Source organism: Macaca thibetana, chromosome 10 (assembly GCF_024542745.1).
Source record: "Macaca thibetana thibetana isolate TM-01 chromosome 10, ASM2454274v1, whole genome shotgun sequence".
Taxonomy (NCBI): domain Eukaryota; kingdom Metazoa; phylum Chordata; class Mammalia; order Primates; family Cercopithecidae; genus Macaca; species Macaca thibetana.
In genome coordinates this window covers 50,875,570-50,894,328 of record NC_065587.1, presented here as the reverse complement: position 1 = coordinate 50,894,328, position 18,759 = coordinate 50,875,570, and the positions used below count along the sequence as shown (strand labels likewise).

Below are 18,759 nucleotides of genomic sequence, written 5' to 3'. Positions count from 1 at the left end.
ATTCCTGGCCCCGCCCCCTGCAGCGGGCCGCTCGCGCATGCGATCTGGCCTCAGCCTCGCTGTCGCGCCATTTTGCCGGGGTTTGAATGTGAGGCGGAGCGGCTGCAGGAGCGGGTAGTGCCAGCTACAGTCCGCGGCTGGGGTTCCCTCCTCCGTTTCTGTATCCCCACGAGGTGAGGCGCGGGCCGTGCACGACCTACCAGAGTGGCTCTTGGGCCCCAGCTGAGGAAGGGATGAGGCGCTCCCGGTACTTCCGAGCTCTAGGGAGTGAGAACCGCGCCTCTGGGCGAGAGCGGAATGTGGGCCCGGGGCTCGGGCGGTGCGCTGAGGCAAGGTCTTCGCCTCCCTAGGCAGCGCTCGCCGCGCCTCGCGCCGTCCTAGGTCTCTGACCCAGGCCCGACGGCTCCGGGGCCTGTGAGGGGTGAGGGCAGCTGAGGCGCGGCCTAACGCGAGCCTGCGGATTGCCCGCCCTTTCCTCTCCATCACGGCGCTGATTGGTTGCGCCGCCGCGTCTCCGCTCGGAAAGGCTGCTTCTTATTGGTCGCGCTCGCGTGTCCGTTCTCTGCGACGGGGGCTTCCAGCCGCGCGAGCTGGGTGTGCGGCTCCGAGGCCTGCCCAGGCGGGGACTGCGGACGCGTGGAGCTGCGGCTGCCGCGCGATCCCCCCTTGCCCGAACTCTAGTGAAGCCCCCGAACTCACCCTCTCTAACCTCTGTACTTGAACCCCTGACTGTAAAACGGGCATCGTGATCTCACTTTGCTGAATCGTTTGTGAGAATTCTAGTCGGTACACCCGGGACATAGAAATCCCCTGTAACAGGGGGGTTCCCTCATTCTGGGTGAAACGCTGTGCCGTGGTGGTTCGGAGCATAGACTTTGGAATTATATCGCCTGGGTTCATTCCAGACGTAGCCTCTCTCTAGGGGTGTAACTTGGGGCTGGTCACCTTAGCTCACTGAGCCTCCATTTCCTTAGCTGCAAAATGGGTTTAATAACGGAATCTACCTCGTAGAGTGGCTTTGAGGATGCTCTGAGTTATTTACCGTTGTTTACAAAGGTTGCCTGGGAGCTGATGGTTGTTTATTCATCTCTCCCACCCATCTTTCTCCTTAGCCAGTATGGTTTTCTGTTTTCTTCCATATTCCAGGCTTATTCCGATTTAAAATTATTTGCACGTTCCTTTTGTTTGCTGGGGAATTACCAACATCATTTTTGCAAGGCAGGCCCCCTCCCAAGTTTCCCTCACCTTAGGCCTCCGCTAACCAACCTCTTTTCTTTTTCTTTTTTGTGAGAGGGAGTCTCGCTCTGCCTCCCAGGCTGGAGTGCAGTGGCGCGATTTCGGCTCACTGCAGCCTCCGCCTCCCGGATTCAAGCGATTCTCCTGCCTCAGCCTCCCGAGTAGCTGAGACTACAGGTGCATGCCACCACACCGGCTAATTTTTGTATTTTTATTAGAGACGGGGTTTCACCATGTTGGTCAAGCTGCCTAATCAACCTCTCTAGGACCCTTCTCTCATGGCTGTCCATCAACATCACCTGGTTTATTTACTTCATAGCATTTACTAACAATTACTTATTGCTTACTTGTTTATTATCTTTCTCAACTGCTAGAATGTAAGCTGTTTGAGAGCAACGACCTTGTCTGTCTTGCTTACTTCTCTCTCCCTGGTGGGTGCCACCTCCCCCTCGCCCCCACCGCCCCTGTGCTTGCCACATGGTAGATGCACAAGTATTATTCTTCCTTGGAGGCACAGAAGAGGACCCTTTACTCTTGGATTCCACCAATTGTTCTTTTTCGCCTCACCTTGGACCCACATCGTCAGATCTTTGGCCTTTCTTTGTATGTCTTTTTTTTTTCTTTTTGGCATGCTTTCAGAGGATCCTAATGGACCTAGTCGCTCCCCTCCTACAACCCTTTATCTTTCACTTCTTACCACCAGTGCAAGGGAAGTCTCTCTCCCCTTCTGATTACTTCTGCTGGTTGGGGTCTGGGATAGGATTGGATGGATGCAAGAGCAGTGCTCTAGTTTTGGAATTAATTTGTTTATTTAATAACTTTATTGAGCATCCACTTAATCTCTGGGAATATAGTGAAAAAGCAAAAATGGAGAGGGTCCCTTCCCTTGAGAACCATGTATTCTCGTGGGTGAAAGAAAAAACATTAGATAATTTCAGATAGTGACAGAATTATGTGACAGGTGAAGAAGGCTTTTCTGAGGAGGTGATATTTGGGTAGAGACCAGCCATTAAAAGGTGAGGGGCAGAACATTCCAGGTAGAGAGAATAGAAGACTCAGGGATAGGAACCGGCTTGGAATATTGAAATATTTAAGGAATATCTTAGGTTCCTAGAGTGTTATGTGAAGAAGGGAGAAGTATCCAGGACCCGGATCATAGAAGGCTTTGTAGGCAATGTAAGGAGTTTGGATTTGATTCTAAGTGGTATATTCCTATGATTAGAAAGCAGAGGGTAGGTTGAGGTGTTGGGATATGTTCTTCATATATGGGTGCCAGATAGTTTTCATTCATTGGATCTCTTTCCCTATTCCCAAATTTAAGGCCTCGGGAATGGTTCTCTAATGTGTTGAGGACATATCTAAGAAAAAGGCAGATATCTTGGATCAGCTTATGTCACAGATGTCTGTGAAATGGCTTTGGAAAACAAGGCTTTTATTCCAGAAATCTCCACCTATAACTGAGGGCCTATGGGAAGATGCTAGACTTAGGTCTGGCCATTCATTCAACAAGAAGAACTTGGAAATTTAGATGTCAGGCATAACTGATTTATTGTGATGCTTTTTTAAATTTTTAAATTGTGTATTGATAGGGATTTCCAAAGATAGTTCCGTGGAGAAAGAAAAGTATCACCCTCTCATTTAAAGGTGATAAAAATGAATTATTCTCTCTCTCTCTTTTTTTTTTTTTTTTTTGAGACGGAGTCTCGCTGTGTCGCCCAGGCTGGAGTGCAGTGGCCGGATCTCAGCTCACTGCAAGCTCTGCCTCCCGGGTTTTTACGCCATTCTCCTGCCTCAGCCTCCCGAGTAGCCGGGACTACAGGCGCCCGCCACCTCGCCCGGCTAGTTTTTTGTATTTTTTTAGTAGAGACGGGGTTTCACCGTGTTAGCCAGGATGGTCTCGAACTCCTGACCTCGTGATCCGCCCGTCTCGGCCTCCCAAAGTGCTGGGATTACAGGCTTGAGCCACCGCGCCCGGTCTCTTTTTTTTTTTTAAAGACACCATCTTACTGTGTTGCCTGGGCTGACCTGGGCTCAGCCTATCTTACCTCAGCCTCCCAAGTAGCTAGGACTACAGGCATGCACCACCACACTCAACTAATTTTCATATTTTTTTGTAGAGATGGGGTTTCACCATGTTGCCCATGTTGGTCTCAAAATCCTGGACTCAACCAATCTGCTTACCTCGGCCTCCCAAAGAGCTGGGATTATAGGCATGAGCCACCCTACTTGGCCAAAATAATTTTTTGTTTCTAGTTTGAGTCATTTTTAGATCAGTAACACTTTTTGCATTTATATATTGCTAATATTTCAGAATGTCAAAGTACCTTTACTTGTGGTCACATAAGATTAGACCTTGATCTTGTTGATAATTATGAATACCTGCAGAATGTTCTCTAAAAGTCCCTGATTTCTCTCATTTTCTCAAATCAAAGATAAGCTTAGAATTTGGTTTTATAGACTTTATCAGTAAGGCGATATAAAAAGGATTTGTTGACAAATAGTTCCTTAAAGAAAATTCCCAAAGAATAAACTTTGGGAGGCCAAGGTGAGTGAATCACTTGAGCTCAGGAGTTCTGGACCACCCTGGGAAACATGGGAACCCCGTCTACAGAAAGAACACAAAAATTAGCCAGGTGTGGTGGTGCGTGCCTGTATTCCCAGCTACTTGGGAGGCTGAAGTAGAAGGATGGCTTGAGCCCAGGAGGCAGAGGTTTCAGTGGGTCAGAATTATACCGCTGCATTTCTCCAGTCTAGGCAACAGACCCAGACCCTGTCTTAAAAAAGAATATTAAGATTCTGGGATCTATGTAGTATTTTAACTTTGAGGGATTATAACATGCATATTTATGTAACCCCTCACTTTTTCTAAAACTTAAAAATAGTCCCACCCTAGCATCTCAACTTAATCATTTTAGGTTTCATTCTATTATGTGGTTTTATTTATTTTTATTTTATTTTATTTTATTTTTAGAGACAGGATTTCACTCAGTCACCCAGACTGGACTGCAGTGGCAAGACTGCAGCTTATTGCAGCCTCGACCTCCCAGGCTCAAGCGATCCTCCTGCCTCAACTTCCCTAGTAGCTAGGACCACAGGAGGGTACCACCGAGCCCAGCTAATTTTTAAAATTTTTGTAGAGACAGGATCTCACTATTGTTGCCAAATCTGGTCTTGAACGGTCCTTGGGGTCAAGTGATCGTCCCATCTCGGCCTCCCAAAGTGCTGGGATTACAGAAGTGATCCATCTTGCTCAGCCTGTTGTGGTTTTAGAATCTAAAAGGTCGTGTCCACCTCTTCCTGTTTGACACAGTCAACCAACCAAAATAAAGATGAAGAATAATATTTTTGATGGAAACATCAAAGGTATCTAGCTTTTTAAAATAGTACAACAAATATATAATAGGTGCTCATCACTATTGTAAGACTCTAGGGAGATAGCAGTGAACAAAGCACAAAGTCCCTGCTATCGATGGAGTTTGCAATCTAGTGAAGAAAGAAGCACAGTAAATGACAAAAGAAGTTAATATGCCTGATAAAATGTACTTGGAAAATAGTAGAGTAAGGGCATGGAGAGTAACTGAGGTGAATCCTCTTTTAGATAGGATGGTGCAGCAAGGCATCTCTGAAAAAAAGATGACATTTGAAAAGAGTCCTTTCAGGCTGGGCACGGTGGCTCATGCCTGTAATTCCAGCACTTTGGGAGGCTGGGGCGGGCAGATCACCTGAGGTCAGGAGTTTGAGATTAGCCTGGCCAACATGGTGAAACCCCATCTCTACTATAAGTGCAAAAATTAGCCAAGCGTGGTGGCATGCACCTGTAGTCCCAGCTACTTGGGAGGTTGAGGCAGGAGAATCGCTTGAACCTGGGAGGCAGGGGCTGCAGTGAGCTGAGATCACGCCATTGCATTCCAGCCTGGGTGACAGAGCAAAGACCACTGTCTCCAAAAAAAAACAAGAGAGTCCTGAATGAGAATGAAGTAGGCAGTGAGAACCATGTAGCTTTCCATGGGCAAAGCTCTGCAGGCAGAGGGAACAGTAAGTACAGAACCCTGAAACAAAAGTGAAAGCACTGGCATGTTTGAACAGGTAATACAGGATAAATCTTTTTTCAGAGACAAGAGTCTCACTCTGTTGCCCAGATTAGAATGCAATGGCATGATCATAGCTCACTGCAGCCTTAAAATTCTGGGCTTAACCTGTCCTTCTGCCTCAGCCTCCAGAGCAGCTGACACTACAAGTGCTCGCCACCATGCCTGGCTAATTTTTTTTATTTATTGTAGAGACAGGGTCTCACTTGTTGCCCATACTGGTCTTGAATTCCTAGCCTCAAGTGATCCTTCTGCCTCGGCCTCCCAAAGTGCTGGGATTACAGGCATGAGCCATTCTTCCAGGCCAGAACAAGTCTAAAAGTTCACTTTCTTGAGGTACTTTTGAATAAACACATTTAATTGTGGCAATTAAGTTGGTCATTTGTTCCTCTGACATTCATGCAACTGAGTTCCCACATTATGTTGGGGCTGCTAATGATTGATCCTAAAGGAATAATCTCCAGTCTTGGCTGGAAACTCACATTTTGCTGGGTGACTGACATGTTGTGACTTATGCTTTAGGTCATACAACAAATGCTTACAAAATATGTACTGTGTGCCAGATAATGCTGAAGGTCCTGAGCATACAGACAAAAGTCCCTGCCCTCAGGAGCTTGCAGTCCAGTATGTGTGTGAGACGACAAAGAAGTTAAAGATGATTTCAAATGAGGGTAATTGCTAACACAGTAAAACAAGGATGATGTAGATGGTAGTCGTAGAAGGCCTTTTTGAAGAGTTGACAGTGGGCTGAGTGCTGAATGGTGCCCATTATCAAATTAGAGGATGAGCATTATTATGGTCAGGGAGAACTCTTGTGGCCAGTTTGTAGAACAGAAGGCTTTTGTCCCTGGAATGTAGCAAGAGCCAGGAAGAGGTACGACATGAGGTCAATAGATGCCAGATTGCGTGGACTCTGCTGTGGTAAGGGATTTGGTGGTGGTGGTGGTGGTGGTGGTGGTGGTGGCGGTGGTGGTGGTTTTGGAGACAGGGTCTCACTCCCATTGCCCAATCTGGAGTGCAGTGGCCTGATCACAACTCACAGCAGTCTCAACTTGCTGGATCTACAGGTGTGTGCCACGACACCTGGCTAATTTTTTGTATTTTTAGTAGAAACAGGGTCTTGCTGTGTTAGCTCAGGCTGGTCTCAAGCCGGCTCAAGCAATCCACCTGCCTTGTCCTCCCAAAGTGCTGGGCTTACAGGTGTCAGCCACTGCACCTGGCCAGGAATTTTGGTGTTTAATACAAGTAATTATGAGGAATCTAAGGAGTTTTAGTTGAGAAATAATACAAATGCTAGAGAAACATAATGAAGAAAGTGAAATGCAGATTTATTAAGAAGTGTGTTTTTAAAAATCAAGAAAATAAGCCCTGTGTGGTGGCATGTGCCTAGTCCCACCTATTCCAGAGGCTGAGGCAGGAGGTCTGCTTGAGCTCAGGAGTTAGAATCCAATCTGGACAATACAGTGAGACCCCCTGTCTCTCTCTCTCTCTCTCTCTCTCTCTCTCTCTCTTTTTTTTTTTAAAAGACAGAGTAGATCTGTGAATCTCCCCCTGCACCCTCCCCAGGCAAGTTTCTAACAAGCTACCTTGCCTGAATCCCCAAAGGTAGAATAAATTTGCGTATGGCAAAGAAAGGCCAATTTTCTTTAACTCAGATACACTGATGTTAATGATTTAACCTGACCACAGCAAACTAACTTTTTTTTTTTTTTTTTTTTTTTTTGGAGACTGAGTTTCTCTCTTGTTGTCCAGGCTGGAGTACAGTGGTGCAGTCTCACCTCACTGCAACCTCTGCCTCCCGGGTTCAAGTGATTCTCCTGTCTCAGCCTCCCGAGTAACTGGGATTACAGGCATGTGCTACCATGCGTGGCTAATTTTTAGTAGAGACGGGGTTTCATCGTGTTGGCCAGGCTGGTCTCAAACTCCTGACCTCAGGTGATCCGCTCCTCTCAGCCTCAGAGAGTGCTGGGATTATAGGTGTGAGCCGCCACACCTGGCCCAAACTTTCATGATTTCATAACCGATCCAACATTTCAACACAGAAAAAAGGAATAGGAAGATACATAGATTAAATCATTGCTTTCCAAAGTATGTTCTATTGAAAAGGGGTTCTGTAGCCAAATAATGGGAGAGACTAGGCAATCCTCCCACCTCAGCCTCCCAAGTAGCTAGGACTACAGGGCCCCACCACCATGTCCGGCTAATTTTTTGTATTTTTAGTAGAGATGAGGTTTTGCCATGTTGCCTGGGCGGGTCTTGAACTCCTGGGCTCAAGCGATCCATCTGCCTCAGCCTTCCACCAATGGAGACTCTGAATTAATCTATGTAAACCAGTAACTTTGTGAGTTTAAAGTGCTTTGTATTGTGAGTCTCCAGAGTGGGGCAGGATATAATGTGTAGTATTTTCCAAACTTGTGACATAAAAAAACCATAAAGGGTGTAGCCTCTCAATAGATTGTATGTGTGGTTTAATGGGACTTGATTTTCACACCTATAGAGTGGTACACCCTGGATTAGAGGGAGTGATTAGGTAGGTGGTGGGCTCTACTCAGTCAGTCAGAACATTAGCTTCCTGTGATAAACACATTTTCTAATTAAGGGGAAGGACTGCAGCATGTAGAATACAGATAATTCTCTTTAGAAGGTTGGGGTTTCTGGCTGTTGGGGAGTGCCCTGCATAAGCACAGCATTAGATATATTTTCTTATTTTCTGGCTTCCTGCTGCTCAGTTGTCCTCTGGCTGCCCTCTTTTCACATCAGCCTTTCTATTGTGTTGTGAGTGCTTTCACTCTAGGTCAGTCCTCTGTCATTTCCACCTAAGAGGCAGCCTTGGGTAGTAGAAAGAGGGTAGACCTATAGAGTCGGACTGATTTGAATCTGATCTTTATTTATTAACCATGTGTGACTTAGTCAACCTGAGCGCCCTTCTTTGTGTGTAAAATGGTTGTGTGGAATAGATGATACAAAGCCTATGAAAACATCTAGCATCATGTGCCTAGTTCATACATGTGACACCTCCCCCATTCTGCAAACCATTAACAGCCTAAAGGTCCTCTACTCCACTTACTCCACTTTCATTACATTTTTACCCACTTCAGAAAACCTTCGTGGCTTCCCCATACATTAAATCATGGCACTCTTCAGCCAAGTATGGAGGAACCTATATGATCTGATCTTGATCTCCTAGTCCACTATTCTCTCTTCCCATCTCTGTTACTTTGCTCACACAATTTATTTTGGCAGGTGTGCCCTTGTCCTACTTTGCCTATTCAGATATACATATTTTTCAAGGTTCAGCTCAAGGCTTAGGCTCTGGGAAACTCTTGGATGGCCACATAACCCCGTGACTCCCTTCTTAACCTCCTAACATTTAAGGTGCTGTCTTTGTGATTCATTTGGCACTTCAGAGGACACATGTTTCAGAATTTTGGATTTTTTTTCGATGCACGTAGTGTGGATTACACAACATCCCCAGTGGGGCTTGGGGTAGCATCCTGTAATCAAACATATTGATATTTCTTTAGTGAAACAAATTTTCATACTAAGTGAGATAAATCTATGTTGATAGCCTCAGGCAGTTTAGGCTGGTTTTGCTGCCAAGTGAGTTTGCCACAAACTTTTTTAAAAAAACAAACTTTCAGTTTTTTGATTTTTGGATTTCATCACTCTAGTAAAGGGTGTATAGGCCTGCACTTGGCATTTCAGTTGTGTCTTGTCTTCCGAAGCTCCTTCCGTATACGAACAAGAACTTGATTGCATATTGTCATAGACATTTTAAAAATAAATGGGTCCTGGCATGGTGGCTCATGCCTGTAATCCCAATGCTTTGGGATGCCAAGGCAGGAAAATTGCTTGAGGTCAGGAGTTCAAGACCAGCCTGCACAACATGGTGAAACCCTGTCTCTACAAAAAATACAAAAATTAGCCAGGCATGGTTTATTGCGCCTGTAGTTCCAGCTACGCAAGAGGCTGAGGTGGGAGGTTGTGGCTTGAGCCCTGGAGGTTGAGGCTGTGGTGAGCTATGATCATGCCTCTGCACTCCAGTCTGGGCCACAGAGCAAAACTCTGTCTGAAAAAATAATAAAATTATTTAAATTCCTGACTGTGAATGTGTAATAGATATAAGTGATTATAAGATCAGAAAAGTATGAAGAGAATAAAACTCTCCTTATATCCATCACCTAGATGTTATCACTGTTCTGCATTTTGGAGTGTATTTTTGTTTTCTTCTATATGTGAAGTTTTTTTGCATAAATCGAATTATGATATCCTTGAACTTCTTCCACTGACCTTTTTTACATTTTAAAAAAATTGTGTGTTTAATTTTTTTCTTCTTTTTCATAGAAGCCTCTGGTTAATTTGGTGCATGATTTCCCTGAAAGGGCTCCACTTTCCCATCTACATGTTGCTATGTATCTAAAAGCTGCCTAATAGGATCTAAGCATAAGTGGAGTTTTCTAAAATTTTGTTTGTTTGTTTGTTTTTTGTTTTTGAGACAGAGTCTCACTCTTTCCGAGGCTAGAGTGCAGTGGCACAATCTTGGTTCACTGCAGCTGCTGCCTCCAGGTTCAAGCGATTCTCCTGCCTCAGCCACCCAAGTAACTGGGATTACAGGTGCATGCCACCACGCCAGGCTAATTTTGTATTTTTAGTAGAGACAGGGTCCACCATGTTGGCCAGGCTGGTCTCAAACTCCTGACCTCAGGTGATCCACCCCCCTCAGCCTCCCAAAGTGTTGGGACTACAGGTATGAGCCACTGCGCCCCCCCTAAAATAGCTTTATTGAAGTACAATTTACATACTATAAGATTTATCCATTTTAAGTGAACTGTTTGGGAAATTTTAGTAAATTTATGGAGGTTATGCATGTGTCACCACAGTCCAATTTTAGAACATTCTGTGACCCCCAAAAAGTTCCCTCAGTTTGCACCTAATTTTATCATCTCACCAACAGGTTGAAGACCGTAAAGCTCCATTGATAAGATTCCCAGGATTTGTGGTCTGTTGGTAATCATGCACATCTGACACTTGTACTTTGTGTATGTGCTGTTTCTATGGTTTTTTTTTTTCCATTTTCCTTTTAATTGGGTGGGTTCAGACTCCTTTTTTTTCCATTTTTAATGACAAAATTGTATATATTTACGATATGCATGTTTTGAAATATATGTACACTGTAGAATGGCTAAATCATGCTAATTAACATATATATTACTTCACATGCTTGGGGGGGAGGGTGTGTGTGTGTGGTGAAAGCACTTAAAATATACCCAGTACTTTTCAAGTATACAATACATTTTTTTTTTTTTTTTTTTTTGAGACGGAGTCTCGCTCTGTCACCCAGGCTGGAGTGCAGTGGCCGGATCTCAGCTCACCGCAAGCTCCGCCTCCCGGGTTTACGCCATTCTCCTGCCTCAGCCTCCCGAGTAGCTGGGACTACAGGTGCCTGCCACCTCGCCCGGCTAAGTTTTTTGTATTTTTAGTAGAGACGGGGTTTCACTGTGTTAGCCAGGATGGTCTCAATCTCCTGACCTCGTGATCCGCCCGTCTCGGCCTCCCAAAGTGCTGGGATTACAGGCTTGAGCCACCACGCCCGGCCTACAATACATTATTATAGTCACCTTGTTGCACAATAAATCTCTTGAACTATGTATTTCTTAGCCTACGTTTTACTAGTTAAATCGGCGTAGGCCATTTAGTCAGCTTAAAATTTGTGGACTGGGCACAGTGGCTCACGCCTGGCAGGCCAAAGCAGGAGGATCGCTTGAGTCCAGGAGTTTGAGACCAGCCTGGGCAACATAGTGAGACCATGTCTCTACAAAAAAATTTTTTTTAATTTGTCATCTGTTAGATGTGAAGTTTTTTGGTCACTTACAAGCATATTCTGTGATTTAGTTTTGTTTAAGCTTTATGAAAACTTCTAGAATCATAATCTTAGCTGTCATCTTCTGAACTCTAGAATTTATCTCCCTAGATGCAAATTCTTAGCACATTGTTTGTAGTATTTGCGATTACATGTTGTACATGAAGGAATTTATTGTTTCTTTAATCTCAGAACTTTACGTGGGATATTTATTTGCTGTTTAAAATTTTAATTTCTTATTGTGGGGTGTTTTTTTGTTTGTTTTTTGTTTTTTGTTTTGAGACAGGGTCTTGCTCCATCACCCAAGCTGGAGTGCAGTGGCACCATCTCAGCTCACTGCAACCTCCGCCCCCAGGCTCAAGACATCTTCCCACCTCAGCCTTCCGAGTAGCTGGGACCGAAGGTGCCCACTACCACACCTGGCTAATTTTTTGGGTGGGTTTGTTTGTTTGTTTTGAGACGGAGTTTTGCTCTTACCGCCCAGGCTGTAGTGCAATGGTGCGATCTCAGCTCACTGAAACCTTGCCTCTCCGGTTCAAGCGATTCTCCTGCCTCAGCCCCCCGAGTAGCTGAGATTACAGGCTCCTGCCACCATGTCTGACTAATTTTTGTATTTTTAGTAGAGACGGGATTTTACCATGTTGGCCAGGCTGGTCTCAAATTCTTGACCTCAGGTGATCCGCCTGCCTCAGCCTCCCAGAGTGCTAGGATTACAGGCATGAACCATCATGCCCAGCTTCAATTTTTTTGTAGTTTTGGTAGAGATGGGTCTCGCCCTGTTGCCCAGGCCGGTCTCTAACTGCTGAGCTCAAGCAATCCACCTGCCTCAGCCTCCCAAAGTGCTGGAATTTACAGACCTGAGCCACTGTGCCCAGGCTCCTAAGGTCCTCCAGTGATTTTTTTTTCTTAACCTTTGTAAGCCCTTTCCCATAGCATTGAATCGTATAAACTTCCTGATGGCTTCGAGCAGTCCTTCAGCTTTTTTTTCTTATGACTATCTTTTTGAAATTTTGGGATTTTTTTTCATCTCCCTTATCATAAAATTGTCTCACTGTTGTTTTGGGGGAAAAAGACACATCTCATTTGCTGGACTCTTGCCTCAATAAATAAACTCTTTATTGCCCATACAAGAAACAACAGATGGATGACTTTCAGAGGGACCCATAATATAAATGGATTTTTTTTAAATGTAAATCACTTTTTCCTTAAGTGACCAGTTACCCAAACCTCATTTTATATTTTAGATCCTATAGCAATGGAACTCAGCGATGCAAATTTGCAAACACTAACGGAATATTTAAAGAAAACCCTCGATCCTGATCCTGCCATCCGACGTCCAGGTAAAGAAAATAAATGTTTTTTGGTTGATTAATTCCTTCAGGAGAGGTGAGAGAAACCTATGTATTATCTGCCTCCTTATAAATACATTTAAAAAAAAGATTGGTTCTCAGCCATAGTTTATATGTGTTACAGCTGCTATACCATGGTGTGTTTCTTTTTTTGAGTAAAATAGCTTTTATTTGGCATCTTCTGGGATTAAAAAGTACTAGTTTAGGGATAAAAAGTACTGACATGTTTAGAATGCTTTGTCTTTGACCTTTTCCAAAATACCCACTTAAAACCTGCCTGCTTTAGAGATAAAATAATTAGGGCATAGAAAGGAGAGTAATTGCCTAAAAAGTGATTAAGTGAATGAAACCAAATAATCAGTTACTGTCTTTTAGTTTTCTGTTGGGTTTGATTTAACTAACATATTTTAAGACCTGGAGCTTTTTTTTTTCTTTCTTGAATCTGACCAGATTCCATTAAAAACTTAGAAATAAAATTTTGATCTCAGGTGTTCACAGGACTCAGACGTTAAGTTAAATGAGGGAGATAGGCCAAATAGAGACTGGTAATATCAGGAGAATACATGCCCTGGTTAAGTGGCAAGTGTTTTTTGGAACTAGCTAATTTTGGGGATTCAGACAAGTTTTGCAAGATCAGATTTCCAATTTTGCTTGAAAAATAAGGATATTTATATGAAGTGCCCTCAGTTTTAAATATTAGCAAGTAACTTCAAAAGATTTTGGGGCCGGGCATGATGGTTCATACCTCTAATCCCAGCACTTTAGGAGGCCGAGGTGGGCGGATCACGAGGTCAGGAGATCAAGACCATCCTGGCTAACATGGTGAAACCCCGGTCTCTACTAAAAAATACAAAAACTTAACCAGGCGTGGTGGCGAGCGCCTATAATCCCAGCTACTTGGGAGGCTGAGGCACAAGAATCGCTTGAACCCAGGAGGCGGAGGTTGCAGTGAGCCAATATTGCCCCCACTGCACTCCAGCCTGGGTGGCAGAGTGAGACTTTGTCTCAAAAAAAAAAAAAAAAAGTGAAATACAGTGCAAACCAAACTACTTCTGGGCCAGATACGTCTTGTGAGCAGTCAGTTATTGATCCTTGATGTGGGCCATATTAAAATGCTCTTAACCTGTTTCTTCAAAACTTACCAATGTGCATGCTCATAGAGGATTTTGGAAGGGTTCCATGAGGAAGAGATTGTGTGTTATATATGATGAATAGAATCATGAACATGTTAATGCATCTGTCCTATTCTGGAAAAGTCTTTGTGGTTTCTGAGACGGCAAATTAGTTTTTCTATTAGTGTGTAAAGAAGTAATGTGTTCCTGGATAAAGGGAAGTTAATGGCTCTAATCTTCTTAGACTTTCAAAGAAAGCCGTTGCCAACACTATTAATTTTTTTTTTTTTTTTTTTTTTTTTTTTTTTTTGAGACGGTGTCTCACTCTGTCGCCCAGGCTGGAGTGCAGTGGCGCAATCTCCGCTCACTGCAAGCTCCGCCTCCTGGGTTCATACCATTCTCCTGCCTCAGCCTCCCAAGTAGCTGGGACTACAGGCACCCGCCACCGCGCCTGCCTAATTTTTTGTATTTTTAGTAGAGATGGGGTTTCACCGTGTTAGCCAGGATGGTCTCCATCTCCTGACCTCATGATCTGCTCGTCTCGGCCTCCCAAAGTGCTGGGATTACAGGCGTGAGCCACTGCGCCCGGCCAGTTTTTTTTTTTAAATAGTGTGTGAGGCAAGGGTACACTATTGTGAGGCAATAGTGTATGAATTCAGGACAGAGTGTAAAAATAATCTGGTGTTTCTGGGAAGTTGGGAACATAGCATTTCTCAGGGATTGAGACTGACTGACAAGACTGACTCAACTAGACTTTTTGAGACTCCTTGAGTGTGCAGAAACATATGCATATGAATATTGTGGTAAGTTGAAAGAAATGAACATAGAAAGGAACAGACTCAAACTCACTTCCTTGGTATTTATCACAATTTAGGAAAGAGACTTGGCAATTTACATGGGTTTTTCCTCAAATCATGTATGTAGTGTGTTGCCTTGTACAAAATGCTGGCTACTATGTGGAAGAAACAAATCGTTCTGTACTCATATAAAACGCTAGTATGTCCCCTCCTGAAGAACATTTTTCAGTTTAACAGTCCTCATCCTTCAAAAACAACAAGATAAGCACAAAGCAGGGAGAGTTTGAAAATGTCAGTGAAACTCTTGGGACTCAATCAGAAAGAGGGAAGGTGTTAAATGATACATGAAATTAACTTTTCAAAAAATATTAGAATCTTTGGTGTTGCCGTATGAAGCTAAAGATAGAAAAAAATTAAGAGAAACACTGTACTGCCATCACACGTGATAAACCCAGGAAATTTATCCCAGAATGTAATCTGGGTTGAAAAAATATTGGTAAATTTTTTGGATAAATTCATTGCTGGTATTAAGAAATTTTTAGTTTTTTTTTTTTTTACTTCGACAAAAAGGCTTAGGGCTGGTAACGTAGAATAAGGACTGCACTAAAACTTTTTCAGTGGTGAAGCCTAGCTGTGTGATCTTGAACAAGTTGCTTAACCTTAGTGCCTGGATTTTTTAAATGCTACCTACTTTTCTGAGTAATAGTGACGACTAGATGAAATTTTATATTTATATATATAAATAAATATAAATATATGTAATATATACTTACATATATATGTAAATCACTGGACCCATATGGCTAATAATAATATATTAGGATGAATTGACTCATTTGCTCTTCATCACTAGCCTATAGAAGAAATATTAGTACTAATAGTACTAATAATACTCCTTTCTGGAATAAAACATGGGTATATGAAGTCTTGAAGTCACTTAATCTCTCTGGGAAGCAGCTTCTCTTATAGATGAGATGATCATCCAATTAGGCCACTTTATAGGTTTGTGAGAATCATGTGAGTTAACGGATGATAAAGTGATTTGAAAACTGAAGCATTATATAAGTTTAATGTAACATTATATAGAATCCATTTAATAGAAAAGTGAGGCCCTGTAGACCCACAAATAACCTAATCTTTTCTCTTTTTTTGATATGTATGTGATACATGTATTAGGTGGAAAGATTTTTATCTTAGTCGTCTAACATGAAAATTCTTTTACAGCTGAGAAATTTCTTGAATCTGTGGAAGGAAATCAGAATTACCCACTGTTGCTTTTAACATTACTGGAAAAGTCCCAGGATAATGTTATCAAAGTATGTGCTTCAGTAACATTCAAAAACTATATTAAAAGGAACTGGAGAATTGTAAGTATTTTGTGAATACATAATTTAATACCCTGTATGTTTATAAGGTTTATATAAGCAGTGTTCTTCAAAGATAAGGCACGTGCTTGTAGTCCCAACTACTCTGGTGGCTAAGGCAGAAGGATCACTTGAGTCCAGGACTTCAAGGCTGCAGTGAGCTATAGTTACACCACTGTACTCTAGCCTTTTAGTTATACAATGAGACATTGTTTCAAAAAAAGAAAGGATTCAGATATGGATCAAAGATAAAATTAAACAGGACCTTTTTCCAAAGCTTCTGTTATTTCATTTGAATTTATATAAATTTGTCCAGCTTCATACCTCAGGTTGTTGGGGAGTGAGACTTGGTCTTAATCTCCATTATGTTTGGAATTTACACTTTACTCACTGCCTAGTGACGAGACATTGTGGGAAGACAGTCTGAATAAATGAAGTGATTTCTGATGTTGGAAAATTAAAGCTGAGAAGAAATCAGATACATAGAAAATTTGCAGAATTTAAAATAATTTAGATTTCAAATTTTTGATAAGGTATTTTGCCCTATGTCTTGTGGGATATGTGTATGTATGTGTTCTAATTTTGAGATTAAACCTATTTTATAACAGGTTTAATGATTAATAAATTATAAATTAAGAAACAGGCATTTTTTCCCTTAGCTTAGGACAGTGGTTCTCAATTGGGGGCAGTTTTGCTCACCAGGGGACATTTGGCAGTATATTTGGAGACATCATAGCTGGGGGATTGCTACTGGAATCTAGTGGGTAGAGGCCAGAGATGCTGCTGTGCATCCTACAGTGCACAAGATAGCTTCATACAACAAAGAATTATCTGAGCCAAAATGTCAGTGATGCTAAGGTTGAGAAGGCCTGGCTCATGATAGAGAAAAAGATGAGGCTTTTTTGTAGTGATAGCAGATGTTACAAAGTATTAGCAGTTGACAGAAATCATCAGTTTATCTAAAAAGTCAACTTTAAACCGCTCAGAAACTTCTTAGAGTCTTACTTTTTTTCTCATTCCATAAAAGAGAAAGTAAATATTGTTTTAAGCCTGTATAATTTCTCAAGTATCACCATGAGTGGTAAAGAAATCTTAGAGGCCAGGCGTGGTGGCCCATGCCTGTGATTTCAGCACTTTGGGAGGCTGAAGTGGGTGGACTGCTTGAGCTCAGCAATTCAGGACCAGCTTGGGCAATAAAGTGAGACCCCATCTTTACAAAAAATATAAAAGTTAGCGAGGCATATGGTGGTGCATGCCTGTAGTCCCAACTATTAGGGAGGCTGAGATGGGGGGATCGCTTGTGCCTGAGAGGCAGAGGTTGTGATGAACTGAGATCATGCCACTGCACTCCAGCTTGGGCAACAGAGCCACATACTGTCTTTTAAATCTCAGAATGCTTAAAAGTCCATCTCTACTGGTAGACATGCCAGCCCTCTCCCTCTATTTTGATTTGTAAAACTAGTGAGACTTCTAGAATCTCTTTGGGTGATATAATCTAGGATGCATTCTAACTAGTAACGGTCAAGAAATTTTCATAGAGGACTGGATATGGTGGCTCACGCCTGTAATCCCAGCACTTTAGGAGGCTGAGATGGGAGGATTGCTTGAGGTCAGGAGTTTGAGACCAGCCTGGACAACAAAGTGAGACCCCCATCTCTACAAAAAATTTAAAATTAGCCGGGTGTGTCATGTGTGGTGTGCATCTATGGTCCTAGCTCCTTGGGAGGCTGAGGTGGGAGGGATTGCCTGAGTCTGGGAGGTGAAGGCTGCAGTGAGCCAAGGTTGCATGCTACACTCCAGCCTGGTTAACAGATGGAAACCCAGTCTCGGAAAAAAAAAAACAAACATTGGAAAGATTTTTGTTCTAAAGTGAGAGCTAAATTGAAGCTTTTGAGGATGTGTATGGATTAAGTAGCATATATCTATAAAGATTTTAATTATGTGTCCTGATTAGTTTACATATAAAATGAAAATTTTTTTTTTTTTGAGACGGAGTCTTGCTATGTCGCCCAGGCTGGAATGCAATGGTGTGATCTTGGCTCATTGCAGCCTCTGCCTCCCAGGTTCAAATGATTCTCCTGCCTCAGCCTCCTAAGTAGCTAGTGTTACAGGTGCCCACCACCACATCCAGCTAATTCTGTATTTTTAGTAGAGATGGTTTCACCATGTTGGCCAGGCTGGTCTCGAACTCCTGACCTTGAGTGAGCCATCACACCTGGCCTAAAGTGGGAATTTTTTTGAGACAGAGTCACTCTTGTTGCCCAGGCTGGAGTGCTTGGCACCATCTCGGCTCACTGCAACCTCTGCCTCCCAGGTTCAAGTGATTCTCCCACCTCAGCCTCCCGAGTAACTGGGATTACAGGTGCCTGCCACCACGTCCGGCTAATTTTTGTATGTTTAGTAGAGACATAGTTTCACCATGTTGGCCAAGATGGTCTCAAACTCCTGACCTCAGGTGAGCCACCTGCCTCAGCCTCACAAAGTGTTGGGATTATAGGCGTGAGCCACTGCGCCCAGCCTAAAATAGAAATTCTTAATTGGCATCAAGGAGTAAGAGAAGTTCACTAATTTGTATGTAAAATATTTGCATTTGGGAGGGAATGTACATTTTTCTGGGGAAAGGGTTCACGCTGTCATCAGATTATTGAAGGAATCTGTGACCCATTCATGTAGAGGGAAACTAAAGACCAAACCTTCCTCTGTTTTCTTAGAAAATTAGGAAATAAAGTTATGTTTTACCTAAAATCATAAGGATATGAATATGGATTTTGGGTTACTTCCTCAGTTACTGCTTTGCTTTTAGGTTGAAGATGAACCAAACAAAATTTGTGAAGCCGATCGAGTGGCCATTAAAGCCAACATAGTGCACTTGATGCTTAGCAGCCCAGAGCAAATTCAGAAGCAGGTAACATCACTCTGCTTTTTACATGGGCTTCTCTGTAAAGCTCTCATC

The 18,759-nt window shown here is 42.8% G+C and overlaps 1 protein-coding gene across 1 annotated transcript in view; it reads left to right on the top strand.

The window, feature by feature from the left end:
- The window catches only part of CSE1L (chromosome segregation 1 like), a 48,598-nt gene continuing 29,839 nt past the window's right edge, over window positions 1–18,759 (top strand). The window contains exons 1-4 of the mRNA XM_050807442.1: window positions 1–173; window positions 12,429–12,524; window positions 15,667–15,809; window positions 18,610–18,711. Coding sequence (XP_050663399.1) covers window positions 12,440–12,524; window positions 15,667–15,809; window positions 18,610–18,711 — 330 coding nt within the window. The 5' untranslated portion in view covers window positions 1–173; window positions 12,429–12,439. The remainder of the gene's footprint in view (window positions 174–12,428; window positions 12,525–15,666; window positions 15,810–18,609; window positions 18,712–18,759) is intronic.